Source organism: Panthera tigris, chromosome B1, assembly GCF_018350195.1.
Source record: "Panthera tigris isolate Pti1 chromosome B1, P.tigris_Pti1_mat1.1, whole genome shotgun sequence".
Lineage (NCBI taxonomy): Eukaryota > Metazoa > Chordata > Mammalia > Carnivora > Felidae > Panthera > Panthera tigris.
In genome coordinates this window covers 69301151-69326541 of record NC_056663.1, presented here as the reverse complement: position 1 = coordinate 69326541, position 25391 = coordinate 69301151, and the positions used below count along the sequence as shown (strand labels likewise).

Sequence of the window (25391 nt, the reverse complement as noted above, 5' to 3'; positions counted from 1 at the left end):
AACTTTCTGCAATGGTGGAAATGTTCTATAATCTGCCTTGCCCAGAATGGTAACTACTGGCTATCTGTGGCTATCAAGCACTTGATATTTAGTTAGCTTGGCTAAGGAACTGAATGTTCTATGCTTCCTTTTAATGAAAATTTAGCTATCTATATGTGGCTAGTGGCCACCAGTTTTCACAGGTAGCCGAATAGCTGTCTCACATAGTTCTGCTGACCAGGTGAAGCTATTTTGCATCATACCACTGTTGATCTTATACTGTAGGAGATTCCTGAAGGGATTCTTCAAGGATGGAAATCTTGAAGAGACTTAAGAAATTCTTGAAGAGATCTTTCAAGGATTCTTCTATCTGTTCATTTTTTTTTAAGTCAGAAAGATACAAAGTTTCATGAATCGCTTAAACAAATACAGACAATGAGGGCACTACTGATAAGTGTCTTTGCCTCTAGGTGATCCTGAGTGTGTAGCAGCAATAGAACCTAAATGTGTCCTCAGGCTCCGATTTGCTTTTGAGGCACTGAGAGTTCTGAAAGTCTTCACATGTGCTCTTTCATTTGATTGTCACACAACTAACTGAAGTAAACTGAGCCCTGGCCCACAAATCTTTTCATTTTACTAGTCAGCCTACACAAGAGAAATTTTTTTATAATATAATAAGAGTAGTCTCCAGATTTTGGAAGAAATAAGGTTTTCGAGCTCTGAAAACAAAGTTTTTCTTTTGGGGTTTTTTTTTTTTTATTTTCTTTTTAACGTTTATTTATTTTTGAGACAGAGAGAGAGACAGAGCATGAACGGGGGAGGGTCAGAGAGAGGGAGACACAGAATCGGAAACAGGCTCCAGGCTCTGAGCTATTAGCACAGAGCCCGACGCGGGGCTCGAATTCGCGGACCGCGAAATCATGACCTGAGCCGAAGTCGGCGGCTCAACCAGCTGAGGCACCCAGGCGCCCCTGGGTTTTGTTTTTGAGAGAAAGAGAGAGAGAGAACGTGAACAGGGAAGGGGCAGAGGGAGAGAGAGAGAATCTTAAGCAGGCTCCATGCCCATCTCAGAGGCTGACTTAGGGCTCGATCTCGCAACCGTGAGATCATGACTGATCTGAAATCAGGATTCAGACGCTTAACCTACTGAGAGCCGCTCAGGCACCCCTAAAGTTTTTTTTTTTATTGTAGATTAGTGATCAAAAAGTATCTGTTGGTAAAATAAACAAAACAACAGATGAATGAACATGGAGTATAAACAGAATACATAATTTCATAACGTCCTAACTTTTTATTTGGAGGAAGGAATCTTAGCATGCTTTGGAAAAGCTCAATAAATATCACATATAAGTCACAATTTGCTCACAGATTCACAACTTCTTAGTTGTCTTATTTTTATTTTATTTCAGAAGCTCTTGAAAAGTGCATCAAGTCTAAAGTGAACCGGCTCACTCTTGGGTAGTACTGAAACCATGAGCAATAATGGAACAGACTTAACCACTGGTTTCATCTCCTCTTCTGTGGCTGTCCTTTTGTTTGGCTCAAACTTTGTACCACTTAAAAAATATGATACTGGTGATGGTAATTATTTTTCCTTAATACGCTAACTTTATATTCTTTTCAAACGTGAAGTTCCCTTTTTCAGTCTTTTGTTTTAATGATGGCTACCAATTTTCTTGTACCTGGTGCCAAATGAATAGAGCTTAAGATACATCATTTGATAATGCTCATGCCAGTTGATCTGAGATTTAGTCAGTATAGGATAATCTTAAGATTGTGTGTCACGGTAAAGCTAGGAGAGAGACCATCAGGAAGGCTTTTTAGCCGTATCTCTTATGTTTACAAAAAAAGGAAGTTAGTGCTACTAACATACACTTGTTTCGAAAACACGAATTTCAAACAAGCTTCGTATGATAGAGAACAGTTTGAGCACGAAATGAATTTTGTGCTTAGGTATGATTTCGACTCTGCTACAACACTAGGTGAACACAGAAAACTGCACCCAGAGGAATAAAGATGCACGGTAAGGCGCAAGACGCACTTGCCCACGCACCCCTCAACATCTCTCAGCTCCATCGGCACTACACCCATTCACGTCTGGTGTTAGGACCCCCCCATCCACCAACTTCACAAAAGCTCACAAGCTGCCACACTTGCAATGCCCACTTCTATAAGCAAACCTCAAGTCTTTTTCAAGTTAAAGTGCCACGTTTATTGTAATACTTGTGAATTTCTTCACCACTTAGCCAGTGTAAAACTGTACTACCATTTTTATTAGGTTCTTGTCTTTGCTTTTCATATGTGTTGATGAAACTTTTGAGTTTTGTACCCTTTTCCCCATAAAAACTCTGTAGTGTTTATTATATGACCTTGCATAGTTCAGTGTTTCTAGACATGGCACACTACAGTTGACTTGACAGTAATGTGAACTTCAGGGAAGGAGAAGCAAGAGGGTTTTTTTTTCCTTTTTTAAAAATCTACTTGCCTTTATTATTTGTTTAATATTTGGTTACTTATTTTTGAGAATGAGAGAGCACAAGTGGGGGAGGGGCAGAGAGCGAGAGGGAGACAGAATCCGAAGCAGGCTCTAGGCTCCAAGCTGTCAGCACAGAGCCCTCCGTGGGGCTCAAACCTACCAACCGAACCATGAGGTCATGACCTGAGCCAAAGTAGGTGGCTTAACTGACAGAGCCACCCAGACGCCCCATATTTGCCAGATGCCCCGTATTGTAGCCAGGAGAAAGAACTGGAGATGTTACACTGAACGCCTGGTGGGAAGCAGTTGTGTTATCCCCTCAGTTCCTTAGACCTTGTTACTTAATTAAACAATAGAATTACAAATCTTTTTTCTTCCAGAGCCTTTCTTCTCTTTTTCTTTGGAGTTAGGATGGAAATGGAAACTACTAAAAGAAGAACAAAATATATTTGAAGGGGTAGAGGAACTGGCTTTTAGGTGTCTCTCAACAACTGTGTGATCCTGGGCAAGTCTCATCAGTTCTTTTGTTCTCAATTTCTCATTTGTGAAATGAAGAACTTGTCAAATGAAGTTCCCTCTCATCTCTGCGATCTTCCGTTTTTGTCTTAGAGGTTAACAGCCATTTTTTTTTCTTTCCCCCAACATGAAATTGAATGGAAATAGGCAAAAATCTTCCCCAGTTAGAGTCAGAGGAGCTACACTGAGTTATAACTGCCCTAGTCTTTCTTCCAGTGTAGACTTTTTCTTTAACCTTTTAATCCCTAAACGCTTGATGGTACAGAGGCATCAGGTAGAGATATGCCTCATATCTCCATGTCATCTTCAGATAACTGGCAGCAAATGGCAACCCAGAGCCCAGAAAGAGAATTCCCTGACCCAGAACGCTCATTCTCAGGTTTGTAATGTCTGGCTTATCACAGGCATTCAACGCTAACTGTAGGAGGTCTATGTGTGGCCATACATGGCTTTATTTTTATCCCAAGGGTGGCACAAATGATCCCTGAAGGTTTAAATTACTGTTATGCTATTCTGTAATTCTTAATGCTGTGTTTTGGTGAGAGGTGGCAATAAGTGCAGCATCTGAATAAACGTACATAGACTTGGTCTTGCCAATACTCTTTGGTAGAAAATTCTTGATGTATCTAACAGATCAAACAAACAAACAAACAAAAGAATCTTAGGCAGGAATGCACTGTATTTGGTAAGCTTCGGAGTCAACAGCCTAGGTTTAAGTTCAAGGTCTACAAACCATTAGCTGTTTAGCCAAGTTGCTTCATCTCACATTCATCTTCTCCATCTTCAAACTAGGGTTAATTATGATGCTTAGCAGTTGTAAAAGTTCAATGTGCAAAGTACCCATGTACAGGCATTCGATAAGTTGCAACTATTCCTATAATAATATCTCTTTGATATTTCCAACCATTAAATTTATTCGAATCAGTTTGAACAACAGAAACCAATTTCTCTTATTTCCAGGAATGTTTCTCCAGTGGGTACTTTGTGCTGCCATATGGATGATTGCCCTGGCGGTCAATCTGATACTACATTGCCCTAAATTTTGGCCTTTTGCAATGGTTGGGGGCTGCATTTGGGCAACAGGTAATGTATGATATAATTTATTCTTTAATCATTTAATACCGATCAAAATGACTCTGATTCATACTAAAAGAAAATAGCATCAACAGCAATTCTGAACAATCCTTAGTCATAGATACTAGAAATTAATTTTGTTTCTTTCATTCAGATGCTGCATAAATATTTTGGGTGCATTTCTTTTTTCCTCTTAGTGATTTCTTTCTTAGTTCTTGGTAGACAATTATAGCAAACATATTTCAGTTGTTCCCTATCTATTCAAGCATAACTCATATATTAGTTTAAGTGCTCCAGCCTTTTTTTCTCTATGTTTATCAGAAAATATTTTTTTAATAGTAGCCTCTACTAATATATATTTTTAAGATTTGTCCTTAAATGTAGGCAAACAGGCACACATTATCATTTCAAAAGTACTGGCAAAAAAATAAAAGCAAAAATATTCCTTCTGTTGCTTTATCAATTCCTGAAACTATATAAGAATGTGTACCTTTGCTTGGACAGTCAGGATGGTTTTCTTCCATTAATATAAATACATCCCAGGAGATTTCTATTCCATCTGGCAAAACGAATTCAAAGTATCAAGGCTCTTCAGGGGTTAATTTGCTTAAAAGCAAATAAATTCTAAAATGTTAACAATGTATTGGGTACCCACTTATTTTGAGTCTCTGCAGAATTAATGATTTAGTGAAGTTCATGAGTTGGAGGACAAAAGAGTTCACTTTTAAATTTCCATTCACATGATCATGTTTATTATGTTTAATAGGGAAAGGGCAAGAGAGAAAGCATCCATCTATCCTCCAGATCTTTATCACAACTATAGTATTTATAATCACCCAGCAGTTTCCTTTGGGATTCAGTGGAAAGGACTATAATTTGAGAAATGTTGCAGATGTGGATGAAATAGGTCATAGTAACTGAATGGATATGGGGAGTTGAGGAAAGGGAGCAACGAGTGATGATGTAGGGATTTTATTATAGGTGATGAGGAGGGTGGTGGTACCATTGACATGAGTGCTGAAAATACAGAGAGGTATGTGTCCAAAAAGAAAAAGGACAGTTCAGCTTAGGACCTTTTGAGTCTGACGTTCCTGACATTCCCACAGTGGAGGACTTCTGGTTGGAGGCCTCTCATAGTGGTGGGAGCATAGCACTAAAACTCTGGAGAAAGTCCAGGCTAGAACAATACCACTGGGACTATGTGTCTCTAACTGACAGCTGAAATCCTGAAATTAGGTCAAGTACCCAAAGAAGAATATAGCAAGAAGAAGAGTGTGTTCAGGGGAAAATACTTAAGGGGCATCTAAATCCAGAAAATATGCCGAGAGAGAGCAAACAGTGAAAGAGCTAAAGAGAGAGAGGAGGGAATCAGGAAATGAAGGCATCTTGGAAGCTACGAGAGGAAACCTTTTAAAAGGCGATTGCAGGACTGAAGCCAGACTGCTGAAAGGTTAAGAATTGTAAAAAAAAAAACACAAAAAACAAAAAAACAAAAAAACAAAAAAAACAATTATGCATTTGGCCTTGAGTGACCTTCCAGAGCACAAAGCAATGAATGCAGGATTCCAAAAGACAAGTCAGTGAGCATGGAAGAGCAAAGTCTGGGGCCATATTGGGCCAGAAACTTCTACCAGTGGTGGCCCTGGTTCAAGTCTAAGACTAATGTTACTGTTGACACTAATGTTATCATTGACAGCTTCTGCAAAAAGTTACAGAATAGAGACCTATGTTAAGGATAAAAAGCATTGATGCTACTAGGCAAAGAGCTAATTTGATATTTTTCTTTGTAAGATTTTGTCTTATGTTTATTTCTTTTAGCAATCATAACCATGAGTTCAATGCCAAAAATGTAGTTATTTTATTTAAAAAGTAAGGAATTGTACTTTACTAAATTTGTCAAAATCTCATAAGCTTCAGTTGAAGTTAAAAACTAATTCAATTTGTAAATGTATTTTTTTCTATTAGAAATAACATATTTTTTTCTGTATGTTACATCTACAGGGAATATTGCTGTTGTCCCAATTATCAAAACCATTGGTTTAGGCCTTGGAATATTAATCTGGGGATCTTTTAATGCCTTAACTGGCTGGGCAAGCTCAAGGTAACAGAAAACAATTTCTGTAAGATTCTCTACACTCATGTAAGACAAGTCGTAGGGATTGGGCTAGCTGAGAGGAATAATGGTTCTTAACCTCACAGAGATTATAGCTGGTAAGCCATACACATAAAATATGCTACTTATAATTATTCTTTGCTCTAAGTTCTAATATCTGGTCTAGATATTGGTTAAGATATAGTAAAGAATTATCTCCTTAGAACAGAAAAAGGGAGAGAGGAAGGGAACTGGTGTTTATTTTCCCTTTTTGTTGTGTGACAATTTGCTGGACACGTTATATGCATCATTCTCCTCTCATTTTTACAAAGATGAGGTAAGCACTACCTTATTAGAGAGCTACCAAAGAGGTTGAATAACCTGCTGAATATCACAGAATGAATAAGATATGCTTCAAATCCAGACCTTCTAGTCTTAAAGCACATCTTCTTTCTAGAGCCTGGGTCAGGGTCACCAAACCAGCCATTTTTATAAATAAAGTTTTCTTGTAACACAAACAAACCCATCCATTTACGTTTTGTCTATGACTGCTTTTACACCATAGTGGTAGAGTTGAGTAGACGGTCTGGCTCCCAAGAGACAATCTGGCTCCCAAAGCCTAAAGTGTTTACTCTCTGGCCCTTTAGCAAAAAGTATGCCAACCTCAGCTCCAGAGGGGTCCAACAGGGTCACCAGAAGCCATATGTGTCCATTTATATTCAAAGTTAAATTAATTAAAATTTGATAAAATTAAACATTCAGTTTCACAGCCACACTACCCATATACCAAGAGCTCAATAGCCATATGTGGCTAGAAATTACCCTGGTATACAGTGCACCAGTAGAAGTGACCCATCATCATAGAAAGTTCTATTTGTGTTGCCCTTGTTAAGCATTAAAATGAACACTTAAGTGGAGTTTGGGAAGACAAGTAGAAGGGAAGATGTCAGGGTGCCTGGGTGACTCAGTCGGTTAAGCATCCGACTCTTGGTTTCAGCTCAGGTTATAATCTCACGGTTTGTGAGTTCGAGCCCCACATCGGGCTATGTGCTGACAGTGCAGAGCCTGCTTGGAATTCTCTCTCTCTCTCTCTCTCTCTCTCTCTCTCTCCAAAAATAAATAAATAAACTTAAAAAAAAAGAAGAAGAAGCAGGGAGGATGTCACCCTTACCTTACTTTTTGTTCTCCTCTTCCCTCTCAAAGCATTATAACAACCTCAGTAATAACAAAACAAACTGACCTCCAACCTTACAAGTGCTATTTTCTTTTGCTTTTTGTTATTGCCTCTTTCACTCTTGCCCTGAATGGTTCACAGTGATTGTTGGTAATCATCGCTATAAAGTCAAGCCATGAAAAAAAAAAAAAAATTAAGGTGATGCCAAAAAGGAGTGATCCTTAACCAAGCAGTTATTTAAAAGTCTGTTTCATAAAAACTGAGAACAAATTGAGGGTTGATGGGGGGTAGGAGGGAGGGGAGGGTGGGTGATGGGTATTGAGGAGGGCACCTTTTGGGATGAGCACTGGGTGTTGTATGGAAAACAATCTGACAATAAATTTCATATATTGAAAAAAAAAAGTCTGTTTCAATAAACCCTATACAAAATTGCAGCCAATGAATCGGCATTCAATTACTCAATCATTTATTTTGTCTTCCTTCTTTCTTAGTCTTAGTAAGAAAAGAACATCCAATTTTACATATACTAACTCATTGAATCTTCATATGAAGGAAGGTATATGTATAATAATTATACCGACCATATGGGTACCCCATTTTAAACATGGGGAATTGAGCACAGTAAACATAGTTAACTTATTCAAGTCACAGTTAGTAAGAGAGGGATTTAGGATTTGAATCCAGGAATCTGACCCTGAGTCCATGCTCTTAAACACTATGGTGAACACATTTTCAAAAAAATGTGATGTAACTTTCTCAATTCTAGGTTTGGCTGGTTTGGAATGGATGCAGAAGAAGTGTCAAAACCAGTGCTAAATTACATTGGAGCTGGATTATCGGTAGTAAGGTACACAGTCATTTCTAATTTAACCGTTCTTCCAGACATCTAGAATATCTTTCAGAGATCTCAGTGTGTTTACATTTTTTTAAGACTGCATTTCATAAAAGTGACATGATTTGTCCTCAGATTCTTTATCTATATTCACAGATTTTGAGGACAAAAAGGGTCAGGTCTGGGGTCACAGGCCCTGTTTTAGTTCTCAAAAGCTCTGAGACTTCAGGAAAATCAGCTGCTTTGAAGCTCATTTTCATTATCTGTGACTTTTTAGAAAAATCACAGTACATAGCTCATGAATTAGAATCAAATAGCACATTATTTTGCAAACTAAAAAATACTATATAGGTGTGCCTGGGTGGCTCAGTCAGTTAAGTGTCCGACTTCAACTCAGGTCATGATCTCACAGTTCGTGAGTTCGAGCCCCGCGTCAGGCTCTGTGCTGACAGCTCAGAGCCTGGAGCCTCCTTCAAATTCTGTGTCTCCCTCTCTCTCTGCCCCTCCCCCACTCACACTCGGTTGCTCTCTCTCTCTCAAAAATAAATAAACATTAGAATTTTTTTAAATACTATATTAATAAATGTTATGATGCCCCTGGAATAGCCATTGATTCTCTCCTCTTAGCATTACTTGCTTATTCTTTGCCACCGAGTTTCCACATTCCTGCCACCTAATCTCCTCTTCTTACCCCAGTTAGATAACTACTGTCTCATGTATGAAAACACATACTCATATAAATATGTATTTTTGGATGTATCTGTATCTAGTGGTATGCACTATATGAATGAGGATGAAAATGACTTTAAATCTCTATATGGCAGTGGTCAATCAATAAAACTCCAACAGGAATTAGGTCACCTTAAATTCAGTCCCCTTTCCTTTCTCAACTCCATTTATATACCCTGTCAGTGCTTCACATAATGGATGGCACTGCCTGGAAAGATTTTAGTACTTTTTTATTCTTCAGGGACAGAACACTATATTTCTCTTCCTCCTGCAATGATGGCTTTTCCCCAGCCACATTCAGGAACAATCTCTTTGTCATTGAAATGTTGCCTAAGAGAGTGGTTCCAGGCCAATTGGAGAAGAAATAACATAGATTATTCTAAAATAGCAGATTCCTGACATTTTTGGCTAGAGGTGATTTTATGTATTTTGTACAATTCATACAGCATACTAGCTTTGAACATCTCTCTCAAAAACAATTTCTTTACACCCCCAAATTGTAATGCAGCAGGCCTTAGGTTTGACTTAATGGTAATTTCAGGCCAATTTACTCAGTCCATCAGGCATTGTTTCTCTCCATGTTTCTTCTTTCTTTAGAAAGTGCACATTCTCTAAAATTGCAAATTATTCATGTTCTACCACCTCTACACGTATGACCTTGGGCGAATCTCTTAATTTCTCCAAGCCTTGGTTTCTTCATCTGGGGTTAAAGTGGGGATAATAATTGTGCCAGCTTTGTCAGATATTTTGAAGAGGAAATGAATAGAAATATGTTACGTGCTTTGTATATTGCTAGACACATGGCTAATCCTCTATAAATTGGGTAATTTTTATTATAATAATCATACTTTTATTAATAACTAGTTCATGTTCAATCACTGTTTTCCCCGTGGGCATGTGTTGTTCAACTCTGTGGTAAACTAGTCAGTGCACCTGGGGGATCACGCGGCTTGGTTTGAAGCTTGGTCTGTGGTACAGAAATGTAATGCTCTCTTCCTGCAGTGCATTCCAGCTCCCTTCTATGTTTCTTTACCAAGCAGCCCTTCTGGAAACTTTCATTTCATCATTTTAACTCAGTTAAATCTCAAAGGGCATCCACTGAAAAATCTTGGAGTTTCATGGCCAGTATAAGGAAATTTGGAATGCAGTCACATTTGTTTGGGATATTGCTTTTCTTTTTAAAACTGAAGCCATTGCTCCTATTGTCTATACAGTCCAGTTTTTAAAGGATTGGTTAGATTATTTCTAACCTTACATTTTTCCTATATGTAAGGTAAGTATCAGTCAGGTTCTACAACCAAAACCACTCTGTGTATTTTAAACAGCAGAGGATTTCACATAGCGAATTTTTTTACAAAATTGTGATAAGGCCCAGTGAAGCAGAAGGAGAAGGGGCTCTTCCCAAAGCCCTGGGGCTCACTCTCCAATCAATACGGTTACCTCTGCCCTGAGTTACCACTGCTCCTGAAACCACCAGAGCCACCATCAAAACAAAATGGCTTCCCCCAACCTTTAAGCCTATCTGTATGCCTCCCCTTGGCAAACCTAACTGCTAATACAGTTTGGGAAGATACAGTTTTCAGCCTTCTAGTATCCATGGTTCGGGAGAGAATATACAAGGGTGGGTGATGGGAGTAGAGCTGAAACTAAGAAACAATGTTCTCTTAAACTTTAATGAAGATCCAGAAGTCAGAGTTCATAAAAAAGCAGATTTCCTTTCCAATTAAAAAATGCTTTGGATTATCCTTGAGTCTGTTCCCCGTTTTTTTCTCACTTAACTTGCTTATCCTGGAGAGTCGTGTTGTGAGGAAATCCAATTTTTGTTTCTGGCCATTACTTTTCTTCAGAGCCACAGTCCTTATATCTAACTACGGACCAAGCTATACATTTCTATCTCTACATAGATGCCCCTCAGGCACCCCTCACACCCAATCTGAAGTGAGATAAGGCACGGAAGAGGACCCTGGTGGGTCAGGCACATGGTCAGCATTCCACAAACACTAGACTTTTAGTTCTTTTCTCTCTGCCTTCAGTATTTCGCAGTCCGAATTGCTTTTCTTTTTCTACCCTTCCCTGCAGACTCTTTCCTCTTCCTGTGTTTCCCCTCTTGTAGAATGTATTAGCCACAGTTATTCAAATTCAAAACCTTAGTCATCTTGAGTTTTTTTTCCTTTCATACCCCATCCTGTATCTAATCCTGCTGCAAAATTTTTTCTTAATGTTTCACAGGCTCTTCCTCTCCTTTCCACCAATTCCCTATGATATATCCACCTATATATGATTATAAAAATCTCTCACATCTACTTTCCCTAATTCCAGTTTTTCCTATTGCCGGATTAACTTGCTCGTATCTGCTATCAAATCAGTCATCATTCTTCTGGTTAAGAACCTTGGAAGACTCCCCATTGGATTCAGAATAAATCTGTCTCCTTAATCTGGCATGTCCTCCACAGTTACAGATTCAACCCTTCTTCTTAGATCAGCCTTGTCCCTGTATTGTCAAGTCATTGAGTCACGATTATTTAGCACAACATGCTGCAGACATTTCCCTCAGCCCTAAGACCCTTTCCTCAGCCTCTGTGGCCACCCTTACACATCAATGGAGATTTTCCACCTTATGTGTTGTTTTCTTGATTTCTTCCTAATGCAAATGAGTCATTCCTGAACTTCCACTGCATTTTGTATTTCTTCTATTACGGAAATTCTCAGGGTCTGTTCTGTATTATTCACACAGTTCCTTTATCCTTGAACTTCGAGATCCTGAAGGGCAAAGTCTGTTATTTTCTGTTATACCATCTCTCCCACCATCACCATTAGACTTTGCCACAGTGCTTGACACTTAATAGCTGCTCAATAAAGGTTTGTTGAATTCAGTTGTGAGTGTAAAAACAAATACACCAGTTTTACTAATAGTAAGATGTATAGGGTCACAAATCTAGGGGAACTGGAAAGGTTGAAAATTTAGAGAAGCACCCCTAGGTGAAACATATTGATTTTTTTTCCATGCTTTTGACAATATTCATAGACTTTATTGTGAAACTTTGTGTCTGGCACACTGTACCAAGTTCTGTAAGTCTGTAGCCCAAAAGACCTTGTGATCTATTTGGTTTTATGTCCACATACATAAATTAAATGTCATTACCTTGTCTTAATTTAGTGCCCTGTACCCCCTCTTGATCTAATCGAGATGACTTACCTATTTTATGACAAACACTACTCACACAAGCTAAGAACACTGATTGCTTAGTCTTGATTTTTTTTTTCCTCATGCTCAAAACTCCCTCTTCCGTCCAATAGACTCTTTATTTACTAACCTGTTTTGAGATTTTATCATGTTCCAAAAAGTACACTGAAAATTTTATGAATTCTTTTCTATAAAGAATTAAGTGGGTACACCCCCATTTCCTTAGATGAAAAAGTGGGTACATCCCCATTTCCTTAGATAAAAAAAGCTGAGGGTCAGAGAGGCTAACGGAATTGTTGCCGAGTCGTACAGTTGTTTGAAGAAACACTCAAAGACTTTCATTGGTACCCTTCAAGTATTTCTACCATACTGTACTGTTATTACGAAGACACACTGGTCGATACAAAGTAGAGGGTTTTTACTGTAACTTTGTGAGGAAAATGCAGTTGAAATGTCTAATGATAGCTTTGCAAATTAACATGTATGTAAGCACATGTTTAACTAAGAAATACACATTTAATTAGGTTTTTATGCATTCGTTTTTACGGAGTGTTAAGTACTTTGAGAACTTTGAAGGATATCACATCTTCCATTGAATTAGAAAACCTGTAGAGAAAAAAGTCTACGAGGACTTGTGGTAAATGGTCTGGATTACGTGATGACTATCCTTAGTGTTGTGGGGATTCAGAGAAGAGGAAGATTCTGTGAGGACTGAGCTGGGAGGGAGGAGGGTTCTTCTCAAGTTCAGCACTTCAATTCTTTAGTTTGGATAATAAAAGGGGAGTTGGTGGTGTGTCTAGCTAAGGAAGAAACACAAGCAGGAGCAGGTGGTTGGAGAGGGTGAAAGAGAAGCTGAAACAGGGACCGGTCAGGGATGAAAGTCCATGTGGAGAACTATGTCAAGTAGGTTGTTAGGAACATAATGCAGAGAGTAATAAAATTCAAAAAGGAAAGTTAAATTTGCAATCGAAAAGAATATGGAACCATTCAAGATTTTAAAGCATGTGAGAGACTGAACTAAGGAAACTAAGAAATGTTAATTTGTATTTAAAAAATAACACATTATATGCACTATTGTGCACTTAGCTACCTACACTATTTCAGCATCATATGTACTTTGAAAGCTTATCTTGTCTTAACTTTTGAACAATGCAAGCATGTTTTTAAAAGGAATGCCAAGGGGCATCTGGGTGGCTCAGTCGGTTAAACGTCGGACTTCAGCTCAAGTCATTATCTCATGGTCCATGAGTTCAAGCCCCACATCAGGCACTGTGCTGACAGCTCAGAGCCTGGAGCCTGCTTCGAATTCTGTGTCTCCCTCTCTGTCTGCCCCTCCCCTACTTGCACTCTGTCTCTCACTCAAAAGTAAATAAATAAATAAATAAATAAATAAATAAAAACATAAAAAAATTTTTTAAAGGAATGCCAAAAGTATACCAAAGGTGTCAATTTTCTGAAGTTCATTCAGTATTTTAACACATTTTAACGTATTTGCATGGTTCAAAAGTCAGTGTTAAGTGAAACATTTGTTGCAAAGATACTGGACGCGAATAGACAATGCATTATGAGAGAATGCTAAACGGGAAAAAATCATCAGGCTTATGTGTGTGTGTTTTATTTGTTAAAATATACTCTGGAGATCTTTCCATATCAGAGCACAGAGGTCAGCCTCATTTCTTTTTTTGTAGCCATGTAGCATCCCATTGTGTAACCATGTGGCCTCACCTGAGTGTGGGTGTACCGTGTTCTAGGGCCCCAGAGTCTCCTCAGTGGGGATTGTATAGTTCTGCACTCACATCAGTGGTTATCTGTCTTCTATTGTTTGTCCACCTGAGGATGCTCTTAAACTTTTAGGGTTTTGTTGGCATCATAGGTGCAAAATAGTCATTCAAGGTGGTTTTCATTCAAGGTAATTTTTTACCATGTGATTCCAGAGTTAAGTAAGAATTAAAAGAAAGATGCAGCTATTGGCTGAAACAATAAAATCAAGAGAAAAATCTGATTTGAGGGGAAATCTTATAAGTTAAGCCTCTAACTTGTTGCAATTAAGGACAATGAGAGATGTCAAACAGAATGGCGGTTCTAGAGAAATGGCAGGGCCACTGAAGAGGCAGTTTGGAAGTAATCATATCATCAGGACTAGATTTAAGCTGTTTTCTCATAAAATGCAGGCAGTTTGATATGAACCAGGCTTATGATAACCATCACTAAAATTTACTTTTGTTACAGTGCTTTCATATTTTTGTTCATCAAAAGTGAAATACCAAGTAGCGCGAGTTCTGTGGACACCACACCGTTAATGACAGAGCATGTGAGTAGAATATGAAAAACCATATGATTTGAAACATAAAATTAAGGTAAAAGGGAAGTGCATAGATTTGAAACACAGATGGGAAAGTAGTTCTTTTTTTCCTTCATCCGGGCTGTCTAAAATATGTTTTCATATTACATATTTATTATAGTTAGGTCTAGGTAGTGATCCATCAAGATTGCCATAGGAAAGCTTTTCACCAATCACAGAGACCTACTTCTATCTATTATTGGTAGATCCCAACTGGGAGATGTATAAACAAGCCCATATTTTGGAATGGCTTAAGGATTTCTGTAATAAGAAGACCCTAAAGGCTGAAGAAGAATGTGAAAGTTACTTTAGTAAGAGAGAGGAAGGAGGTCTGAAAGTAAGGCCCTGAGAGAGTAGTGGGAAATAGATCAAAGGCAGCCAGTGAAAGGATAAATCAAGTCATAGGGAAGTTGGAGTAGGACTTGATTTTCTTCCTTTTTCTCTTTTTGCCACATCCTTTTCCACTCAAAGATAAAGACAAGAAAGATGTAACAAATCACTGGTTGAGTTTGAAGAACCTAAATGAGTCTGGAGTAGCAAATCTAGATTAAATAGGGACAACATTTATAAGAGATCTGACAGAAGACAGGTTCCAGTGACCACATACACAGAAATGACTTCAGGGCGAACCCCCATTGCCATGAGCCCAGACTCTAGTCCTTTCTATTTCAAGTAGCTCTCCTAGCTGCCATGGCTCCATTGCTATCCAGATGCCCTCTGAAACTGGAATCCCACACCCCCACTGACGTACTGCCTCCCTGAGGGTGCTCCCTGTACTCCTTACTTCAAAATTAACATTTTCTTCTCTCTTCCCTCTTCCCCTATCAAAACCCTCATCAAATAAGGTGACTGAACCCTTAGTTAGGTTGAAAAAGTTAACTAATAATTAGCTGAAGTATAAGGGAAAGAGATTTGCTAACCCATAGACATCTCTATTCTGGAAAATGTCACAGAGAGAAGGGACAAATTGAGACTGAGTTAAGGAGCATTCCCATGTTCCTTACCTACCCTATGGATTCGGATACCTCCTGAATCTTCAAACCACTCTTCAAGCCAAGGGAGAGAACGAGAAAAGAAATGCCACCTGGTACAAGATAAATTGTAGGCTAACTGCCTTAGATTTTCCTAAGCAAGATGGAGGGATATGAGCAAACCAAGTGTAAAGATACATAAGCAGCATGATTGGGTATTACACAACCATACATTATGAACTCCTCATCACAAAAGAAAGCAGTATTGGGGCGCCTGGGTGGCGCAGTCGGTTAAGCGTCCGACTTCAGCCAGGTCACGATCTCGCGGTCCGTGAGTTCGAGCCCCGCGTCAGGCTCTGGGCTGATGGCTCGGAGCCTGGAGCCTGTTTCCGATTCTGTGTCTCCCTCTCTCTCTGCCCCTCCCCCGTTCATGCTCTGTCTCTCTCTGTCCCAAAAATAAAAAAAATAAAAAAAAAAAAAATAAAAAAAAAAAAAAAACAAAAGAAAGCAGTATTGCCAAAGGAAAACTTGACTTAACACATGATAAAGAATTCAAATCTTACTTCTTATCTCTTACAAGAGCAGTAAGAGTATTACATCAAGTAAACTTTAGCCAAAAGGCAAAGATGATCCTATTCAATATTATAAATATTATAAATTTGCCTATAATTTTTATTGACTCAGAATATTAACCTAATCATGAAACATGGCTGGACATGTTTTATTAATTCAGTTAAAACAAAAACAAAAACAAAAACTAAGAAAACTGCCTATCAATCTTAGGTATTCCGTAGAAGAGTCTGAGTTTTCCTTGGTTCTAATTTTTTTAACAGATTACTAAAATATGCAAAAGAAACACAAGCATTGTTAACTTCTGTCACTTTTGATAGGTGTATCAAAGTAGCCATGTATTAAACTGAAAAAATTTAAACAGAGAAGTTGCCAACTGCCAAACCATTCTGAATGAAAGAGGAACAGAATCAGAAACATTTGAGTCTGGAGATATCCACAGAATCAGAATGCATAATGTCAATTGTTCATATTTTAAAGTATGTTTGGGAAAGAAGAGAAAAACACTGAAAATCTTTTTGTCACCAATGTGATTATCAAGGAATGCTGTTTTTGTTTTGGTTCATGCCAATATTTTCAATAGGTGATCAACAAAATTCAAGATCCCTGTCGTGACTATTCCTGGGTGGATAAACTCTCCACACTGCAACAGCGCATAGTGTAAGAAGAGGTTCCGTTATTCTCTTTCATATTTGGGTAAAGCAAGGATTACTGGAGTGAAGTGATACTCATCTGAGTTCAAGAAGAAAATGGTAACATAAGCTCTGACTCCTGTAGTTTGATGGTGGAGAGACCTTCTTGTCCTCTGCTGAGTTTTTAGGTACAGAGGTCCTTGATCTCAGTGTTTCATGGAATTCTTAAGCTACTGCAGTATCTCTGGCCAATAAGAAGCTGACTAAAGCAATCTCATTTTGCAACAATTTTGTGCCTAAAGTAAAAGAGGTAATATAGGCCACAGCACAGAGTGACCGATACGCTCTCAGCAATCACAGTCGAATTAGGCAATACACTTCTCTAATACTGCACTGCCCAGGAGGCCTGCCGTCCGCTGGAAGTCCCTACACTCATGTGTTAGACGATTTTATAATCTCACGATATTCATTTTCAAATATAGTAGTATACTCTGGGTCCATGTAGTTCTACCCCCCATAATCATAAAGACTGAGAGAGTTTGGCTTACCATCAGCCCCTGTGTTTTAGAGTTTCTTGTGGGACGTTTTTGGATTCACAGAGCAATGTGAAAATGTGTAAGCATATAGCTTGCGATTTAGTCAATGACTGTTTTGGACCTTCTGTGGTGACACACATAAGCGCTTTAAGAATATAAAGCATTTCCTCTGTTAGTATGTACACTATTCTCACAGTGGGAAAGAGGCAGTGCCTGGTGCATAACAAATGCTCGATGAATGTTTAAATCAGTTGAGTGAATGAAAGAATGAGCTCACAAATACGCTTTGGAAGATGAACATGTTGCTGTTTTTGCTTCGAAGTAAAACCGGTCTCTCAAAAAAACCACATTTTTTCGCAAAGTTTCTCCCTTCTTAAGGGATTGTTAAGAAAACCATTTTTAATGTATATTTATTTTTTAATTCTCAAGTTAGTTAACATACAGTGTAGTCTTGGCTTAAGGAGTTGAATCCAGTGATTCATCACATACATATGACACCCAGTGCTCCTTCCAATAAGTGCCCTCCTTAATGTCCGTCACCATTTAGCCCCCACCCCCATCAACCCTCAGTTTGTTCTCTATATTTAAGAGTCTCTCATGGTTTGCCTCTCTCTCTGTTTTTCCTTCCCTTCCCCTATGATCATCTGCTAAGTTTCCCAAATTCTACATATGAGTGAAATCATGTGATACCTGTCTTTCTCTGACCATTTTTGATTGTCTCATGATTGGCTAGACCTGATCTATTAGTCCAGTCTGTGCCTGAGATACCCCTTTCAGGACTATGTGCTCCAGGCTTCACCAGGACACAGGGATTTCCAGTGTGGATAGAGCTGATGGGCCCTGTGAGCTCCTATTAAAATAAACTTTAAGAATATGTTTTTAAGCTTGGAAAGAAATGGGTTTGGTTTTTGTTTGTTTGGCTTTGTTGTTTGTTTGGTTTTGGGTTTTTTTTGTTTTGTTTTGTTTTTTTTGCCTAAAACTTTCCTGTTTCATGCCATTATCCTTTGTATTAACTTAAAGGGATTGTTCCAAAATATTAATCATCTCTCCTTAAGATTATTGGGAATACTTGCTTCATGTGAATAAGGCCCAAGTCTGAGGAGTCAACATGAACCCCGTGCTAAGATGAAATATTCTCTTTTTACAAAAAGTAATGTTTTACTGCAAATATCCAAATTATGTTATTAAATCAGCATTTCTTGACCATGCCGTAGTTGACTAAGGCATAGTTGACATAGGCAAGTCTGTGGATTTCCATCATTGTTTTGAACAAGCATGCATTTAGTATTTTGTCTATCCTAGCCCTGTGCTGGGTGTTATTGGTTAAAAAAGAAGCAGAGGGCATAGCATCAGTTCACAAATCGTTCATATTTAGAGAGCCAAGTTTATTATGAAGGCAATCGTCCTATCTATGTAATGACAATTTACAATGCTATTCCATTATAACTTCTGTAAATTGTGTACATCCACTATTAAACAGTGGGGGACCAAAGCTTCAGTCTGTGCCCTGATGCTGCTCTGACCCTGCAGGGTATTTCTTTGACTTTTGACAGTCATGGAGCTTGAGATAGATGAGTGATTTCTGCTTAACTGCTTGTGATTTATACTCTGAAGCATGCTTTCGTTATGATTCCATTTGTGTGTTTGTCAGAAATACTGCTGTGGGTCAAGATTAGCAGTGATGTATTTGTTTTTTAAGGGGCTGCAGTCTTGCAGTGATATCTGGAATACTCTACGGGTCTACGTTTGTGCCAATCATTTATATAAAGGACCACAGCAAAAGAAATGATAGCATATACACAGGGGCAAGCCAGTATGGTAAGAGTAAAACATTATTTTACTTTATAAATAAACTCCACACCTGTTTTTCTACTTAAGAATATAAAAAGAATGTGATTACGTAGTAAATCCTGGCACATAGATTTGATATTTTTCATTGTAAATGGTCACTAAAGATTAAAAGTAATAAAGGACTGTTTGCGTATTTTCACATGATCATCAAATATAAATATAATCAACTTTAGTCAGGATTTATATCAGCTACTTGGATGTTAACACATGGTTCCTGGCTTTATAGTAAGATTTAGAGATTATTTTCCAGTTAGTTAATCTCTGGGAAAATATGTACTCTTCTCTTAAAAAAAAAAAAAAACTGAAGTGCGGTACATATCACTTTAAAATGAACTAAAGGTCAAAGTATAGCCTCGTTAGAGGATATTGTTTTTAAAGCATAAAGTAGTGCATTGAAAAGCCCAACATAGGCTCCCAAGTTATCTCAGTTTCTAGTGATAGAATTAGTCTCTCTGGTATAAACTTAACACTATGTGAAATAGCCTTGTACAGACTCATCAGGAGATAAAAGGGTGTCTACTGCAGCAGTCCTATCATTATGTTACAGCATAGTTTCCATCAATGAAATTATAAAAGAATGAGATTGTGGGTAATCAAGTTCTAAATTAGATGGTACTGAAAATGAATGTGATCTATGTTCAGATAAGGGAAAATTTGAAGGGCAAAAGTCATGAGGGAAAGACTGATAAAAAAAAAAGCTGGTATTTGAACAACGTTAATTGAATGGATAGAGTGAAGAAGGAAGACCGTTGTTTCTTCCTTCCTTTTTATATTCAGCCCCATGAACACCACTCAAATCTTTTACTAACTTCTGTCTTTTTTATAAGACTTTATACAATACTTTTGGTGTTTTTATTCTTTTCATTTGTAAAGGAAAAAAAACAATAAAAATAGAGTAACATAGGATAAATTAAAAGAGGAGAAAAAAGAGTGAAAAAATAAAATGGAACCAGGAATGAGTCTAAACTCTGTGACACATCTGTACACTGGCTAGAAATGAACCATAAATTTTGCTCTAAGGTTTCTTATAGACACAAGGGAAATCAGATCAGTCCCACAAATCAGTGAATGCAAGATAAAAAGAACTAATTACCCAGGAGTACAGTTGTTCTTGGTCCTGGGACATAATAAACAATGTACTCAACAATCTCTTTATGTAAAAGTACAATCAATTCTTAGGGCTCTATCCTATGACAATTTTAATGTAGTCTGGTAGGAATACACCTTATTCCAATTTATTCAAAAATAATCCTATGGAGGTATAATTTTTTATTTCATTTATTTAACAAACACGTAAGTAGTACATGAACTGTGCTAGACACTGTTCCAAGCACATTACAATAATAACTCAGTTGACCCTCATAGCAACCTTTTGGTTAGATGCCATTATTATCCTTGTTTTACAGTTAAGAAAACTAAGAAAGAGATTAGGTAATTTGTCTGAGTCTCAAAGTTAGCAAGTAGTGGATTGAAGATCCCACCCAGGTGGTCTGTGCTTTTAAAAACTGTGTTATGTTGCCTCTTGTGGTGGTCCATAGATGTGTTGATCCAGAAGTAGGGTCTAAGATTTTAGAAGAATAGACAAACTCTTTGATGCTCAAGCTTTTCTCCTTAAACATGGCCACTCATCTTTGTCAAAATTTTAGTTGAGAGGAACATCCAATGTGGCCTTCCCAGCCGATAAGTTATAGTACACCCGTCTGTATGACTAGAGTACAACCTAATCAAACAATCAGTGGAACTGCAGTTTCTCAGATATTGGGCCACCATAATGTAATGAGATTTATAATAGATAATTGAATAAAACTCTCTTTGGGATAACTTCCTGAATATCCTTCCATATAACGTCATCTGCAACAGAGATGCTGGTCTCCAAATTGGTCACCATATAAAATTAGCACTCCCATAATTTTTTCACACACACCCCCCAAATACAGTCTACCTGGAGATTTGCTATAGCCATTGATAAAATTAAGTCTGAATACTATTCTTTTTTTAATGTTTATTTATTTTTAAAGAGACAGAAAGAGAGCATGTGTGTGAGCAGGGGAGGGGCAGAGAGACAGGGAGAGAGAGAATCCCAAGCAGGCTCTGCACTCTCAACACAGAGCCCAACGCAGGGCTCAGTCTCATGTACCATGAGGTCATGATGGGAGCCAAAATCAAGAGTCAGATGCTTAACAGACTGAGCCACCTAGGCACCCCAGTCTGAATACAATTCTTAAAAAGAAGATCTTATTCACATAATGTTTATAGTTTCTTATTTATCTTTCCAAGATAATCATAAAAAAGTCTTTTAGACTTGATTATAATAACTAATTTACCACTTTATATTTCTAAGTTTTAAATATGTTAATTTAATTCCATATAAACAGCATGTAGAAAACTAGGATAATAAAATATAATTAATGACTGTTTACTTTTAAGGTTAATTTTGGTGGATTTGTTTTATTATTAGAACCTTAAATATATTTGAAATGAATGACACATTTGAGAGTTTTATAATATGTATTTTCAGATTTAGACTATGTTTTTGCACACTTCAGTGGCATCTTTCTTACAAGTACAGTCTACTTTTTCGCCTACTGTATAGCCATGAAAAATAACCCTAAGCTATATCCTGAAGCAGTCTTGCCAGGTAAGAATATTTACTATAAAAAAATCTTACTCTGTGAGAGTACACTCACTTAGTTTGATTAACTGTCGTCTGGAAACCAAGCCATCCTGTGTGTGTGTGTCTGTGTATATGTTCATTCCCTAATCGCTTTGACCCAACTCACAACTAAATATGAAGGATTTAAAAGCCATGAAACTGGATATGAAATACTAGTCATCACAGAACCTGAAACTTGAGCAGTGAATCTAAGATCCACTGGTTTCCTACACCAGAATATCTTGTAAATTGACCATCAGACTTTATTATTTCTTCTTCATTACCTCAGGATGTTTATTAAAAGGCAGAGTCCTATGACTATTTTTTTAAAGTGTCAACAAATAGAAATTTGTAGTCACTTAGGTCAACAAACATTTTCTCTGAAAAATAAGAAGAAGCCGTTTTAGAGTTTGAAAAAAGCATATGTTGAATAGCATGCTTTGGGCTTAATCCATTTGGCATTGTTGGTAAAAAATACATACACTTTCTCACTTATTTTAGAGTTTGCCATAATGCAATTTGGGACATAAGTCCACAAGCAAAATTTTTTTAAGAACAAAATAAAACATATGTCAGAGATTCATTTTGAATACCTGATTCAGTAAAGTCAATGTGTGCTGCTATACCATTATAAAAAATGATAAGATATGTACTGAACACTTAGCTAAACTATCCTGAAATTTATATCTGGTATTTTCTTTCAAATTCTAGGAGGCTTTTTTTTTCCCCCTTAGCTCTAAGCATCTTTATGTTTATAGTTTAGCATAAATGGTGTTCACAGAGCATGCTCAGATCCAGTATCGTCCCTTGGTCCTTCTCCACTACCCAATCTTTACCTCAACCACAACATTAGGTATTTTATTTAATGTCAAGAAAGTGAAAAAATTTATAATTATACCCACAGCCATCAAAAGCAAAAAAAAAAAAAATGACTTGGTTTCCAAAATTATCATAAAACACAGCTCAAAAATCCATGTTGGCCGACAATGTCAATGGGAATGCGTTGATATGAGCAACTTAATATTCCTGCTGTATCTAGAGCATGGATTTTTCAGGAGAGGAACGTGGCTTGTAAGTGTGCACTGTTTGTGTGTGTTTCAGGTTTCCTGTCAGGAGCTCTTTGGGCAATAGCTACCTGCTGTTGGTTCATAGCTAACCACTCTCTCAGTGCTGTGGTCAGTTTTCCAATAATCACTGCTGTAAGTAGCTAACTCGTCTTTCCCCAGTTTTGTTTTTTAAAGGTAAATCTGATTTTTCTGAAGCAACCCTAGTGAATCACTGAGGACTGTCATGGAGTTTGATTTTTTTAAGAGTACGATGTGTATAATAGTTTCATGTGGATTCACCAGCAGCCTCTGGTCTCATGTCCTTGACCACTAAGGGAACATTGCTAACCTCATTTTAGCAGGTTTATTAATCGTTGATATCCTTGCAGTTTTTGTCTGGTCATTTTACCTAATGTTATTTTGGATACATTGTAATTTGCTGTTTATAACAATATTTATCTCTAGATGACAGTTTATAAATTAAAAATGCTCTTGTGTATATTCTGGCACTTGAAGCTCATGAAAACCTTGTGAGACAGAAAGTACTTCAGACTCCTCATGTGGAACTTCATCTGGTACTTTTTAAAGAAGGCTTTCAGGAAGTGCTAAAGCAAACTACTGTCTCTGGATGAGTTATATGATTAAACATCAAGTTTTGCGCTGTGCTTACGAAAGGGAGCTAATGGGGTAGCTAATTCTTTTTAACATATTATTTCCTCAGAAGAGACCATTTATTTTCTGGCACTAAATTCTTAATAGAATGTATCACATGGGGCCTTTTACAGAGGACACTGAGTAACAATAAATAATATTCCTCAAACAAATTTACAGTAGACAGAGATTTGGTTTTTCTATCACTCTTTCTTGTATTAAATTATGGTAAAGACTTAGGACAAAACATTAAAGCCTAATTCAGTGGAAATAAATTGCTGAGGTAGGTGAGGTATGGGCAGATGGTCGGTGGGAGTAATCACTGTGGCTTTTGGAGACTTGCCTGTCTGAAGGACTGTTCTCGAATCACCGTGATATAAGCAAAGTCTTCTCACCCACCAGGTGGAGCTTCCTCTGGTGCCTGGGGTTTGTTACCTGGGGAAAACAGGTGTTCCTGGGAGTTGAGGGAATTGAGCAACATTACTACTAGGTTCTTGTTTGGTTTCACTTTCATTATTCTAGTCAAAAACAACCTTTTCCACATGCAGACAAGATTCAGTCTTTTCCTCAAGGATCTCATATTTTTCTTTATTTCATTTCTTGGGAGAACTAGATTTTTTTAACGTTAACTTTTTTTAGTGGAAAATTTCAAACATACCCATTACCCAGCTTCAACAATAATAAATATGATCAATTTTATTTTATCAAAAGAGCACTTTTTTTTTTTTAAATTCCGGGAGCACTGTTCTTCCCAGGTACATATATTTCCACTGTTATGTACTCACTGGTAACTAGATTGTGAGTTTCTTAAAAGCAGCATCTATATTATTTATTAGCAAATGATAATTAAAAAGGAAAGAGGGAAGGAAGGAAGGGGGGAAGGAGGAAGGGAGGGAGGAAGGGAGGGAGGGAGGAAAGGAGGAAAGGAGGGAGGGAGGAAGGAAAAGAGAGAGGGAGGTGGGAGGGAAGAAAACAGAAGAAAAAAAACCCATGTAGCAGGAGCAAGCTTGTTCCCTCTGCTCTAAGTTTTCTCTGATAAATCTAAAAGCTGAATCAGTTTATTCAGAAGCTCGGCTTCTGAAGATAGCTCAAGCTCACCTCATTTTCAAAGGCTGATTTACAAATGTGCAATTTATATTCATTTTATGGAAGGAAAATATGCAATCCCAATTGCCAAAAAATCAGCTATATTTCTTATCCAAAACTCCTTCCTACCTGGCTCTCCTCTGCCTGAATCAAAGAGGATGTCCACACTTTGAACTGTGTTTGCATTATGTTTAGCAAAGCACCATTCCTATAACCACATCACTCCCTACAATAACCCTTAGACCACGTCTAAACTAATATTTAGGAAATCATCACCCAAAAAGCCTCAAAGGGCAATGATACCTTTTGGCATTGCCTTCTATTATGTTCTCTGAATGGATATAAATTTTCAGATTAGAGAGGATAAAATTCTTGAGTGATTGGCATGATAACATTAATATTATATCCCCCATTCTATTGTTTCCTCTTATCCTGTCCCAAGTCAGTGTGGAATTGCCTGAAGGACGCAGATGCTTCTTGTTTGATTTGGATTTTGAGGCTTAGGACCTTACGTCACTGATAAAAGACAGTTCCTTTGACCTAGTTCTCTGGCTCTTTTGATGTTGAAACTTCCAGATGCTGATAAACAGAGTAATGTATTTTTATTGCCTCGCTTACATACCGGGAGTAGAGTCCAACTTTGCTGACCCAGCCGTGTAGATGGTTGGAGTAGTGGAAGGGGAAAAACATGTTGGAATTGTTTATGTGAAACTCTTCCAGAGTTTGTGCAGAGCTTGAAAAGGAATCCTAAAAATGCTGATACAATACACCTTCTCCACTAAGACCAAATTCCATTTTTTTTTCCTTCTCAGCTATAAAAAGTTAATAAACTTTAATAGCTAAAAGTTTCAAACTGCAGTATCATCCTTCCTACCTTCTTCTCATTTCCTTTTCCTATATTATTTTATTCCTGTCTGAATAAACCTATTGCTTATTTATCTTTACATGGCTTTTGTATCTTTCCATAATACTGTCATTAGCATTCGTTGGGATTTAAC

At 37.6% G+C, this 25391-nt stretch overlaps 1 protein-coding gene across 12 annotated transcripts in view; it reads left to right on the top strand.

The window, feature by feature from the left end:
• Positions 1-25391, top strand: part of TMEM144 (transmembrane protein 144) — a 63682-nt gene that overhangs the window by 13544 nt on the left and 24747 nt on the right. For 9 of the 12 annotated variants that reach the window (XR_006216711.1, XR_006216712.1, XM_042983701.1 and 6 more), the window contains 9 exons: positions 1389-1560; positions 3932-4054; positions 6047-6146; positions 8078-8158; positions 14286-14367; positions 16522-16598; positions 18806-18924; positions 21476-21595; positions 22712-22809. Coding sequence is in view for 10 of the 12 variants with exons in the window: in XM_042983701.1 (XP_042839635.1) it covers positions 1452-1560; positions 3932-4054; positions 6047-6146; positions 8078-8158; positions 14286-14367; positions 16522-16598; positions 18806-18924; positions 21476-21595; positions 22712-22809 (909 nt within the window). In the remaining 2 variants the exon portion in view is untranslated. Of the gene's footprint in view, positions 1-1388; positions 1561-2835; positions 3067-3931; positions 4055-6046; positions 6147-8077; positions 8159-14285; positions 14368-16521; positions 16599-18805; positions 18925-21475; positions 21596-22711; positions 22810-25391 lie in introns of those variants that run through there. The other 3 variants (XM_042983704.1, XM_042983703.1, XM_042983702.1) reach the window with 2 other exon arrangements.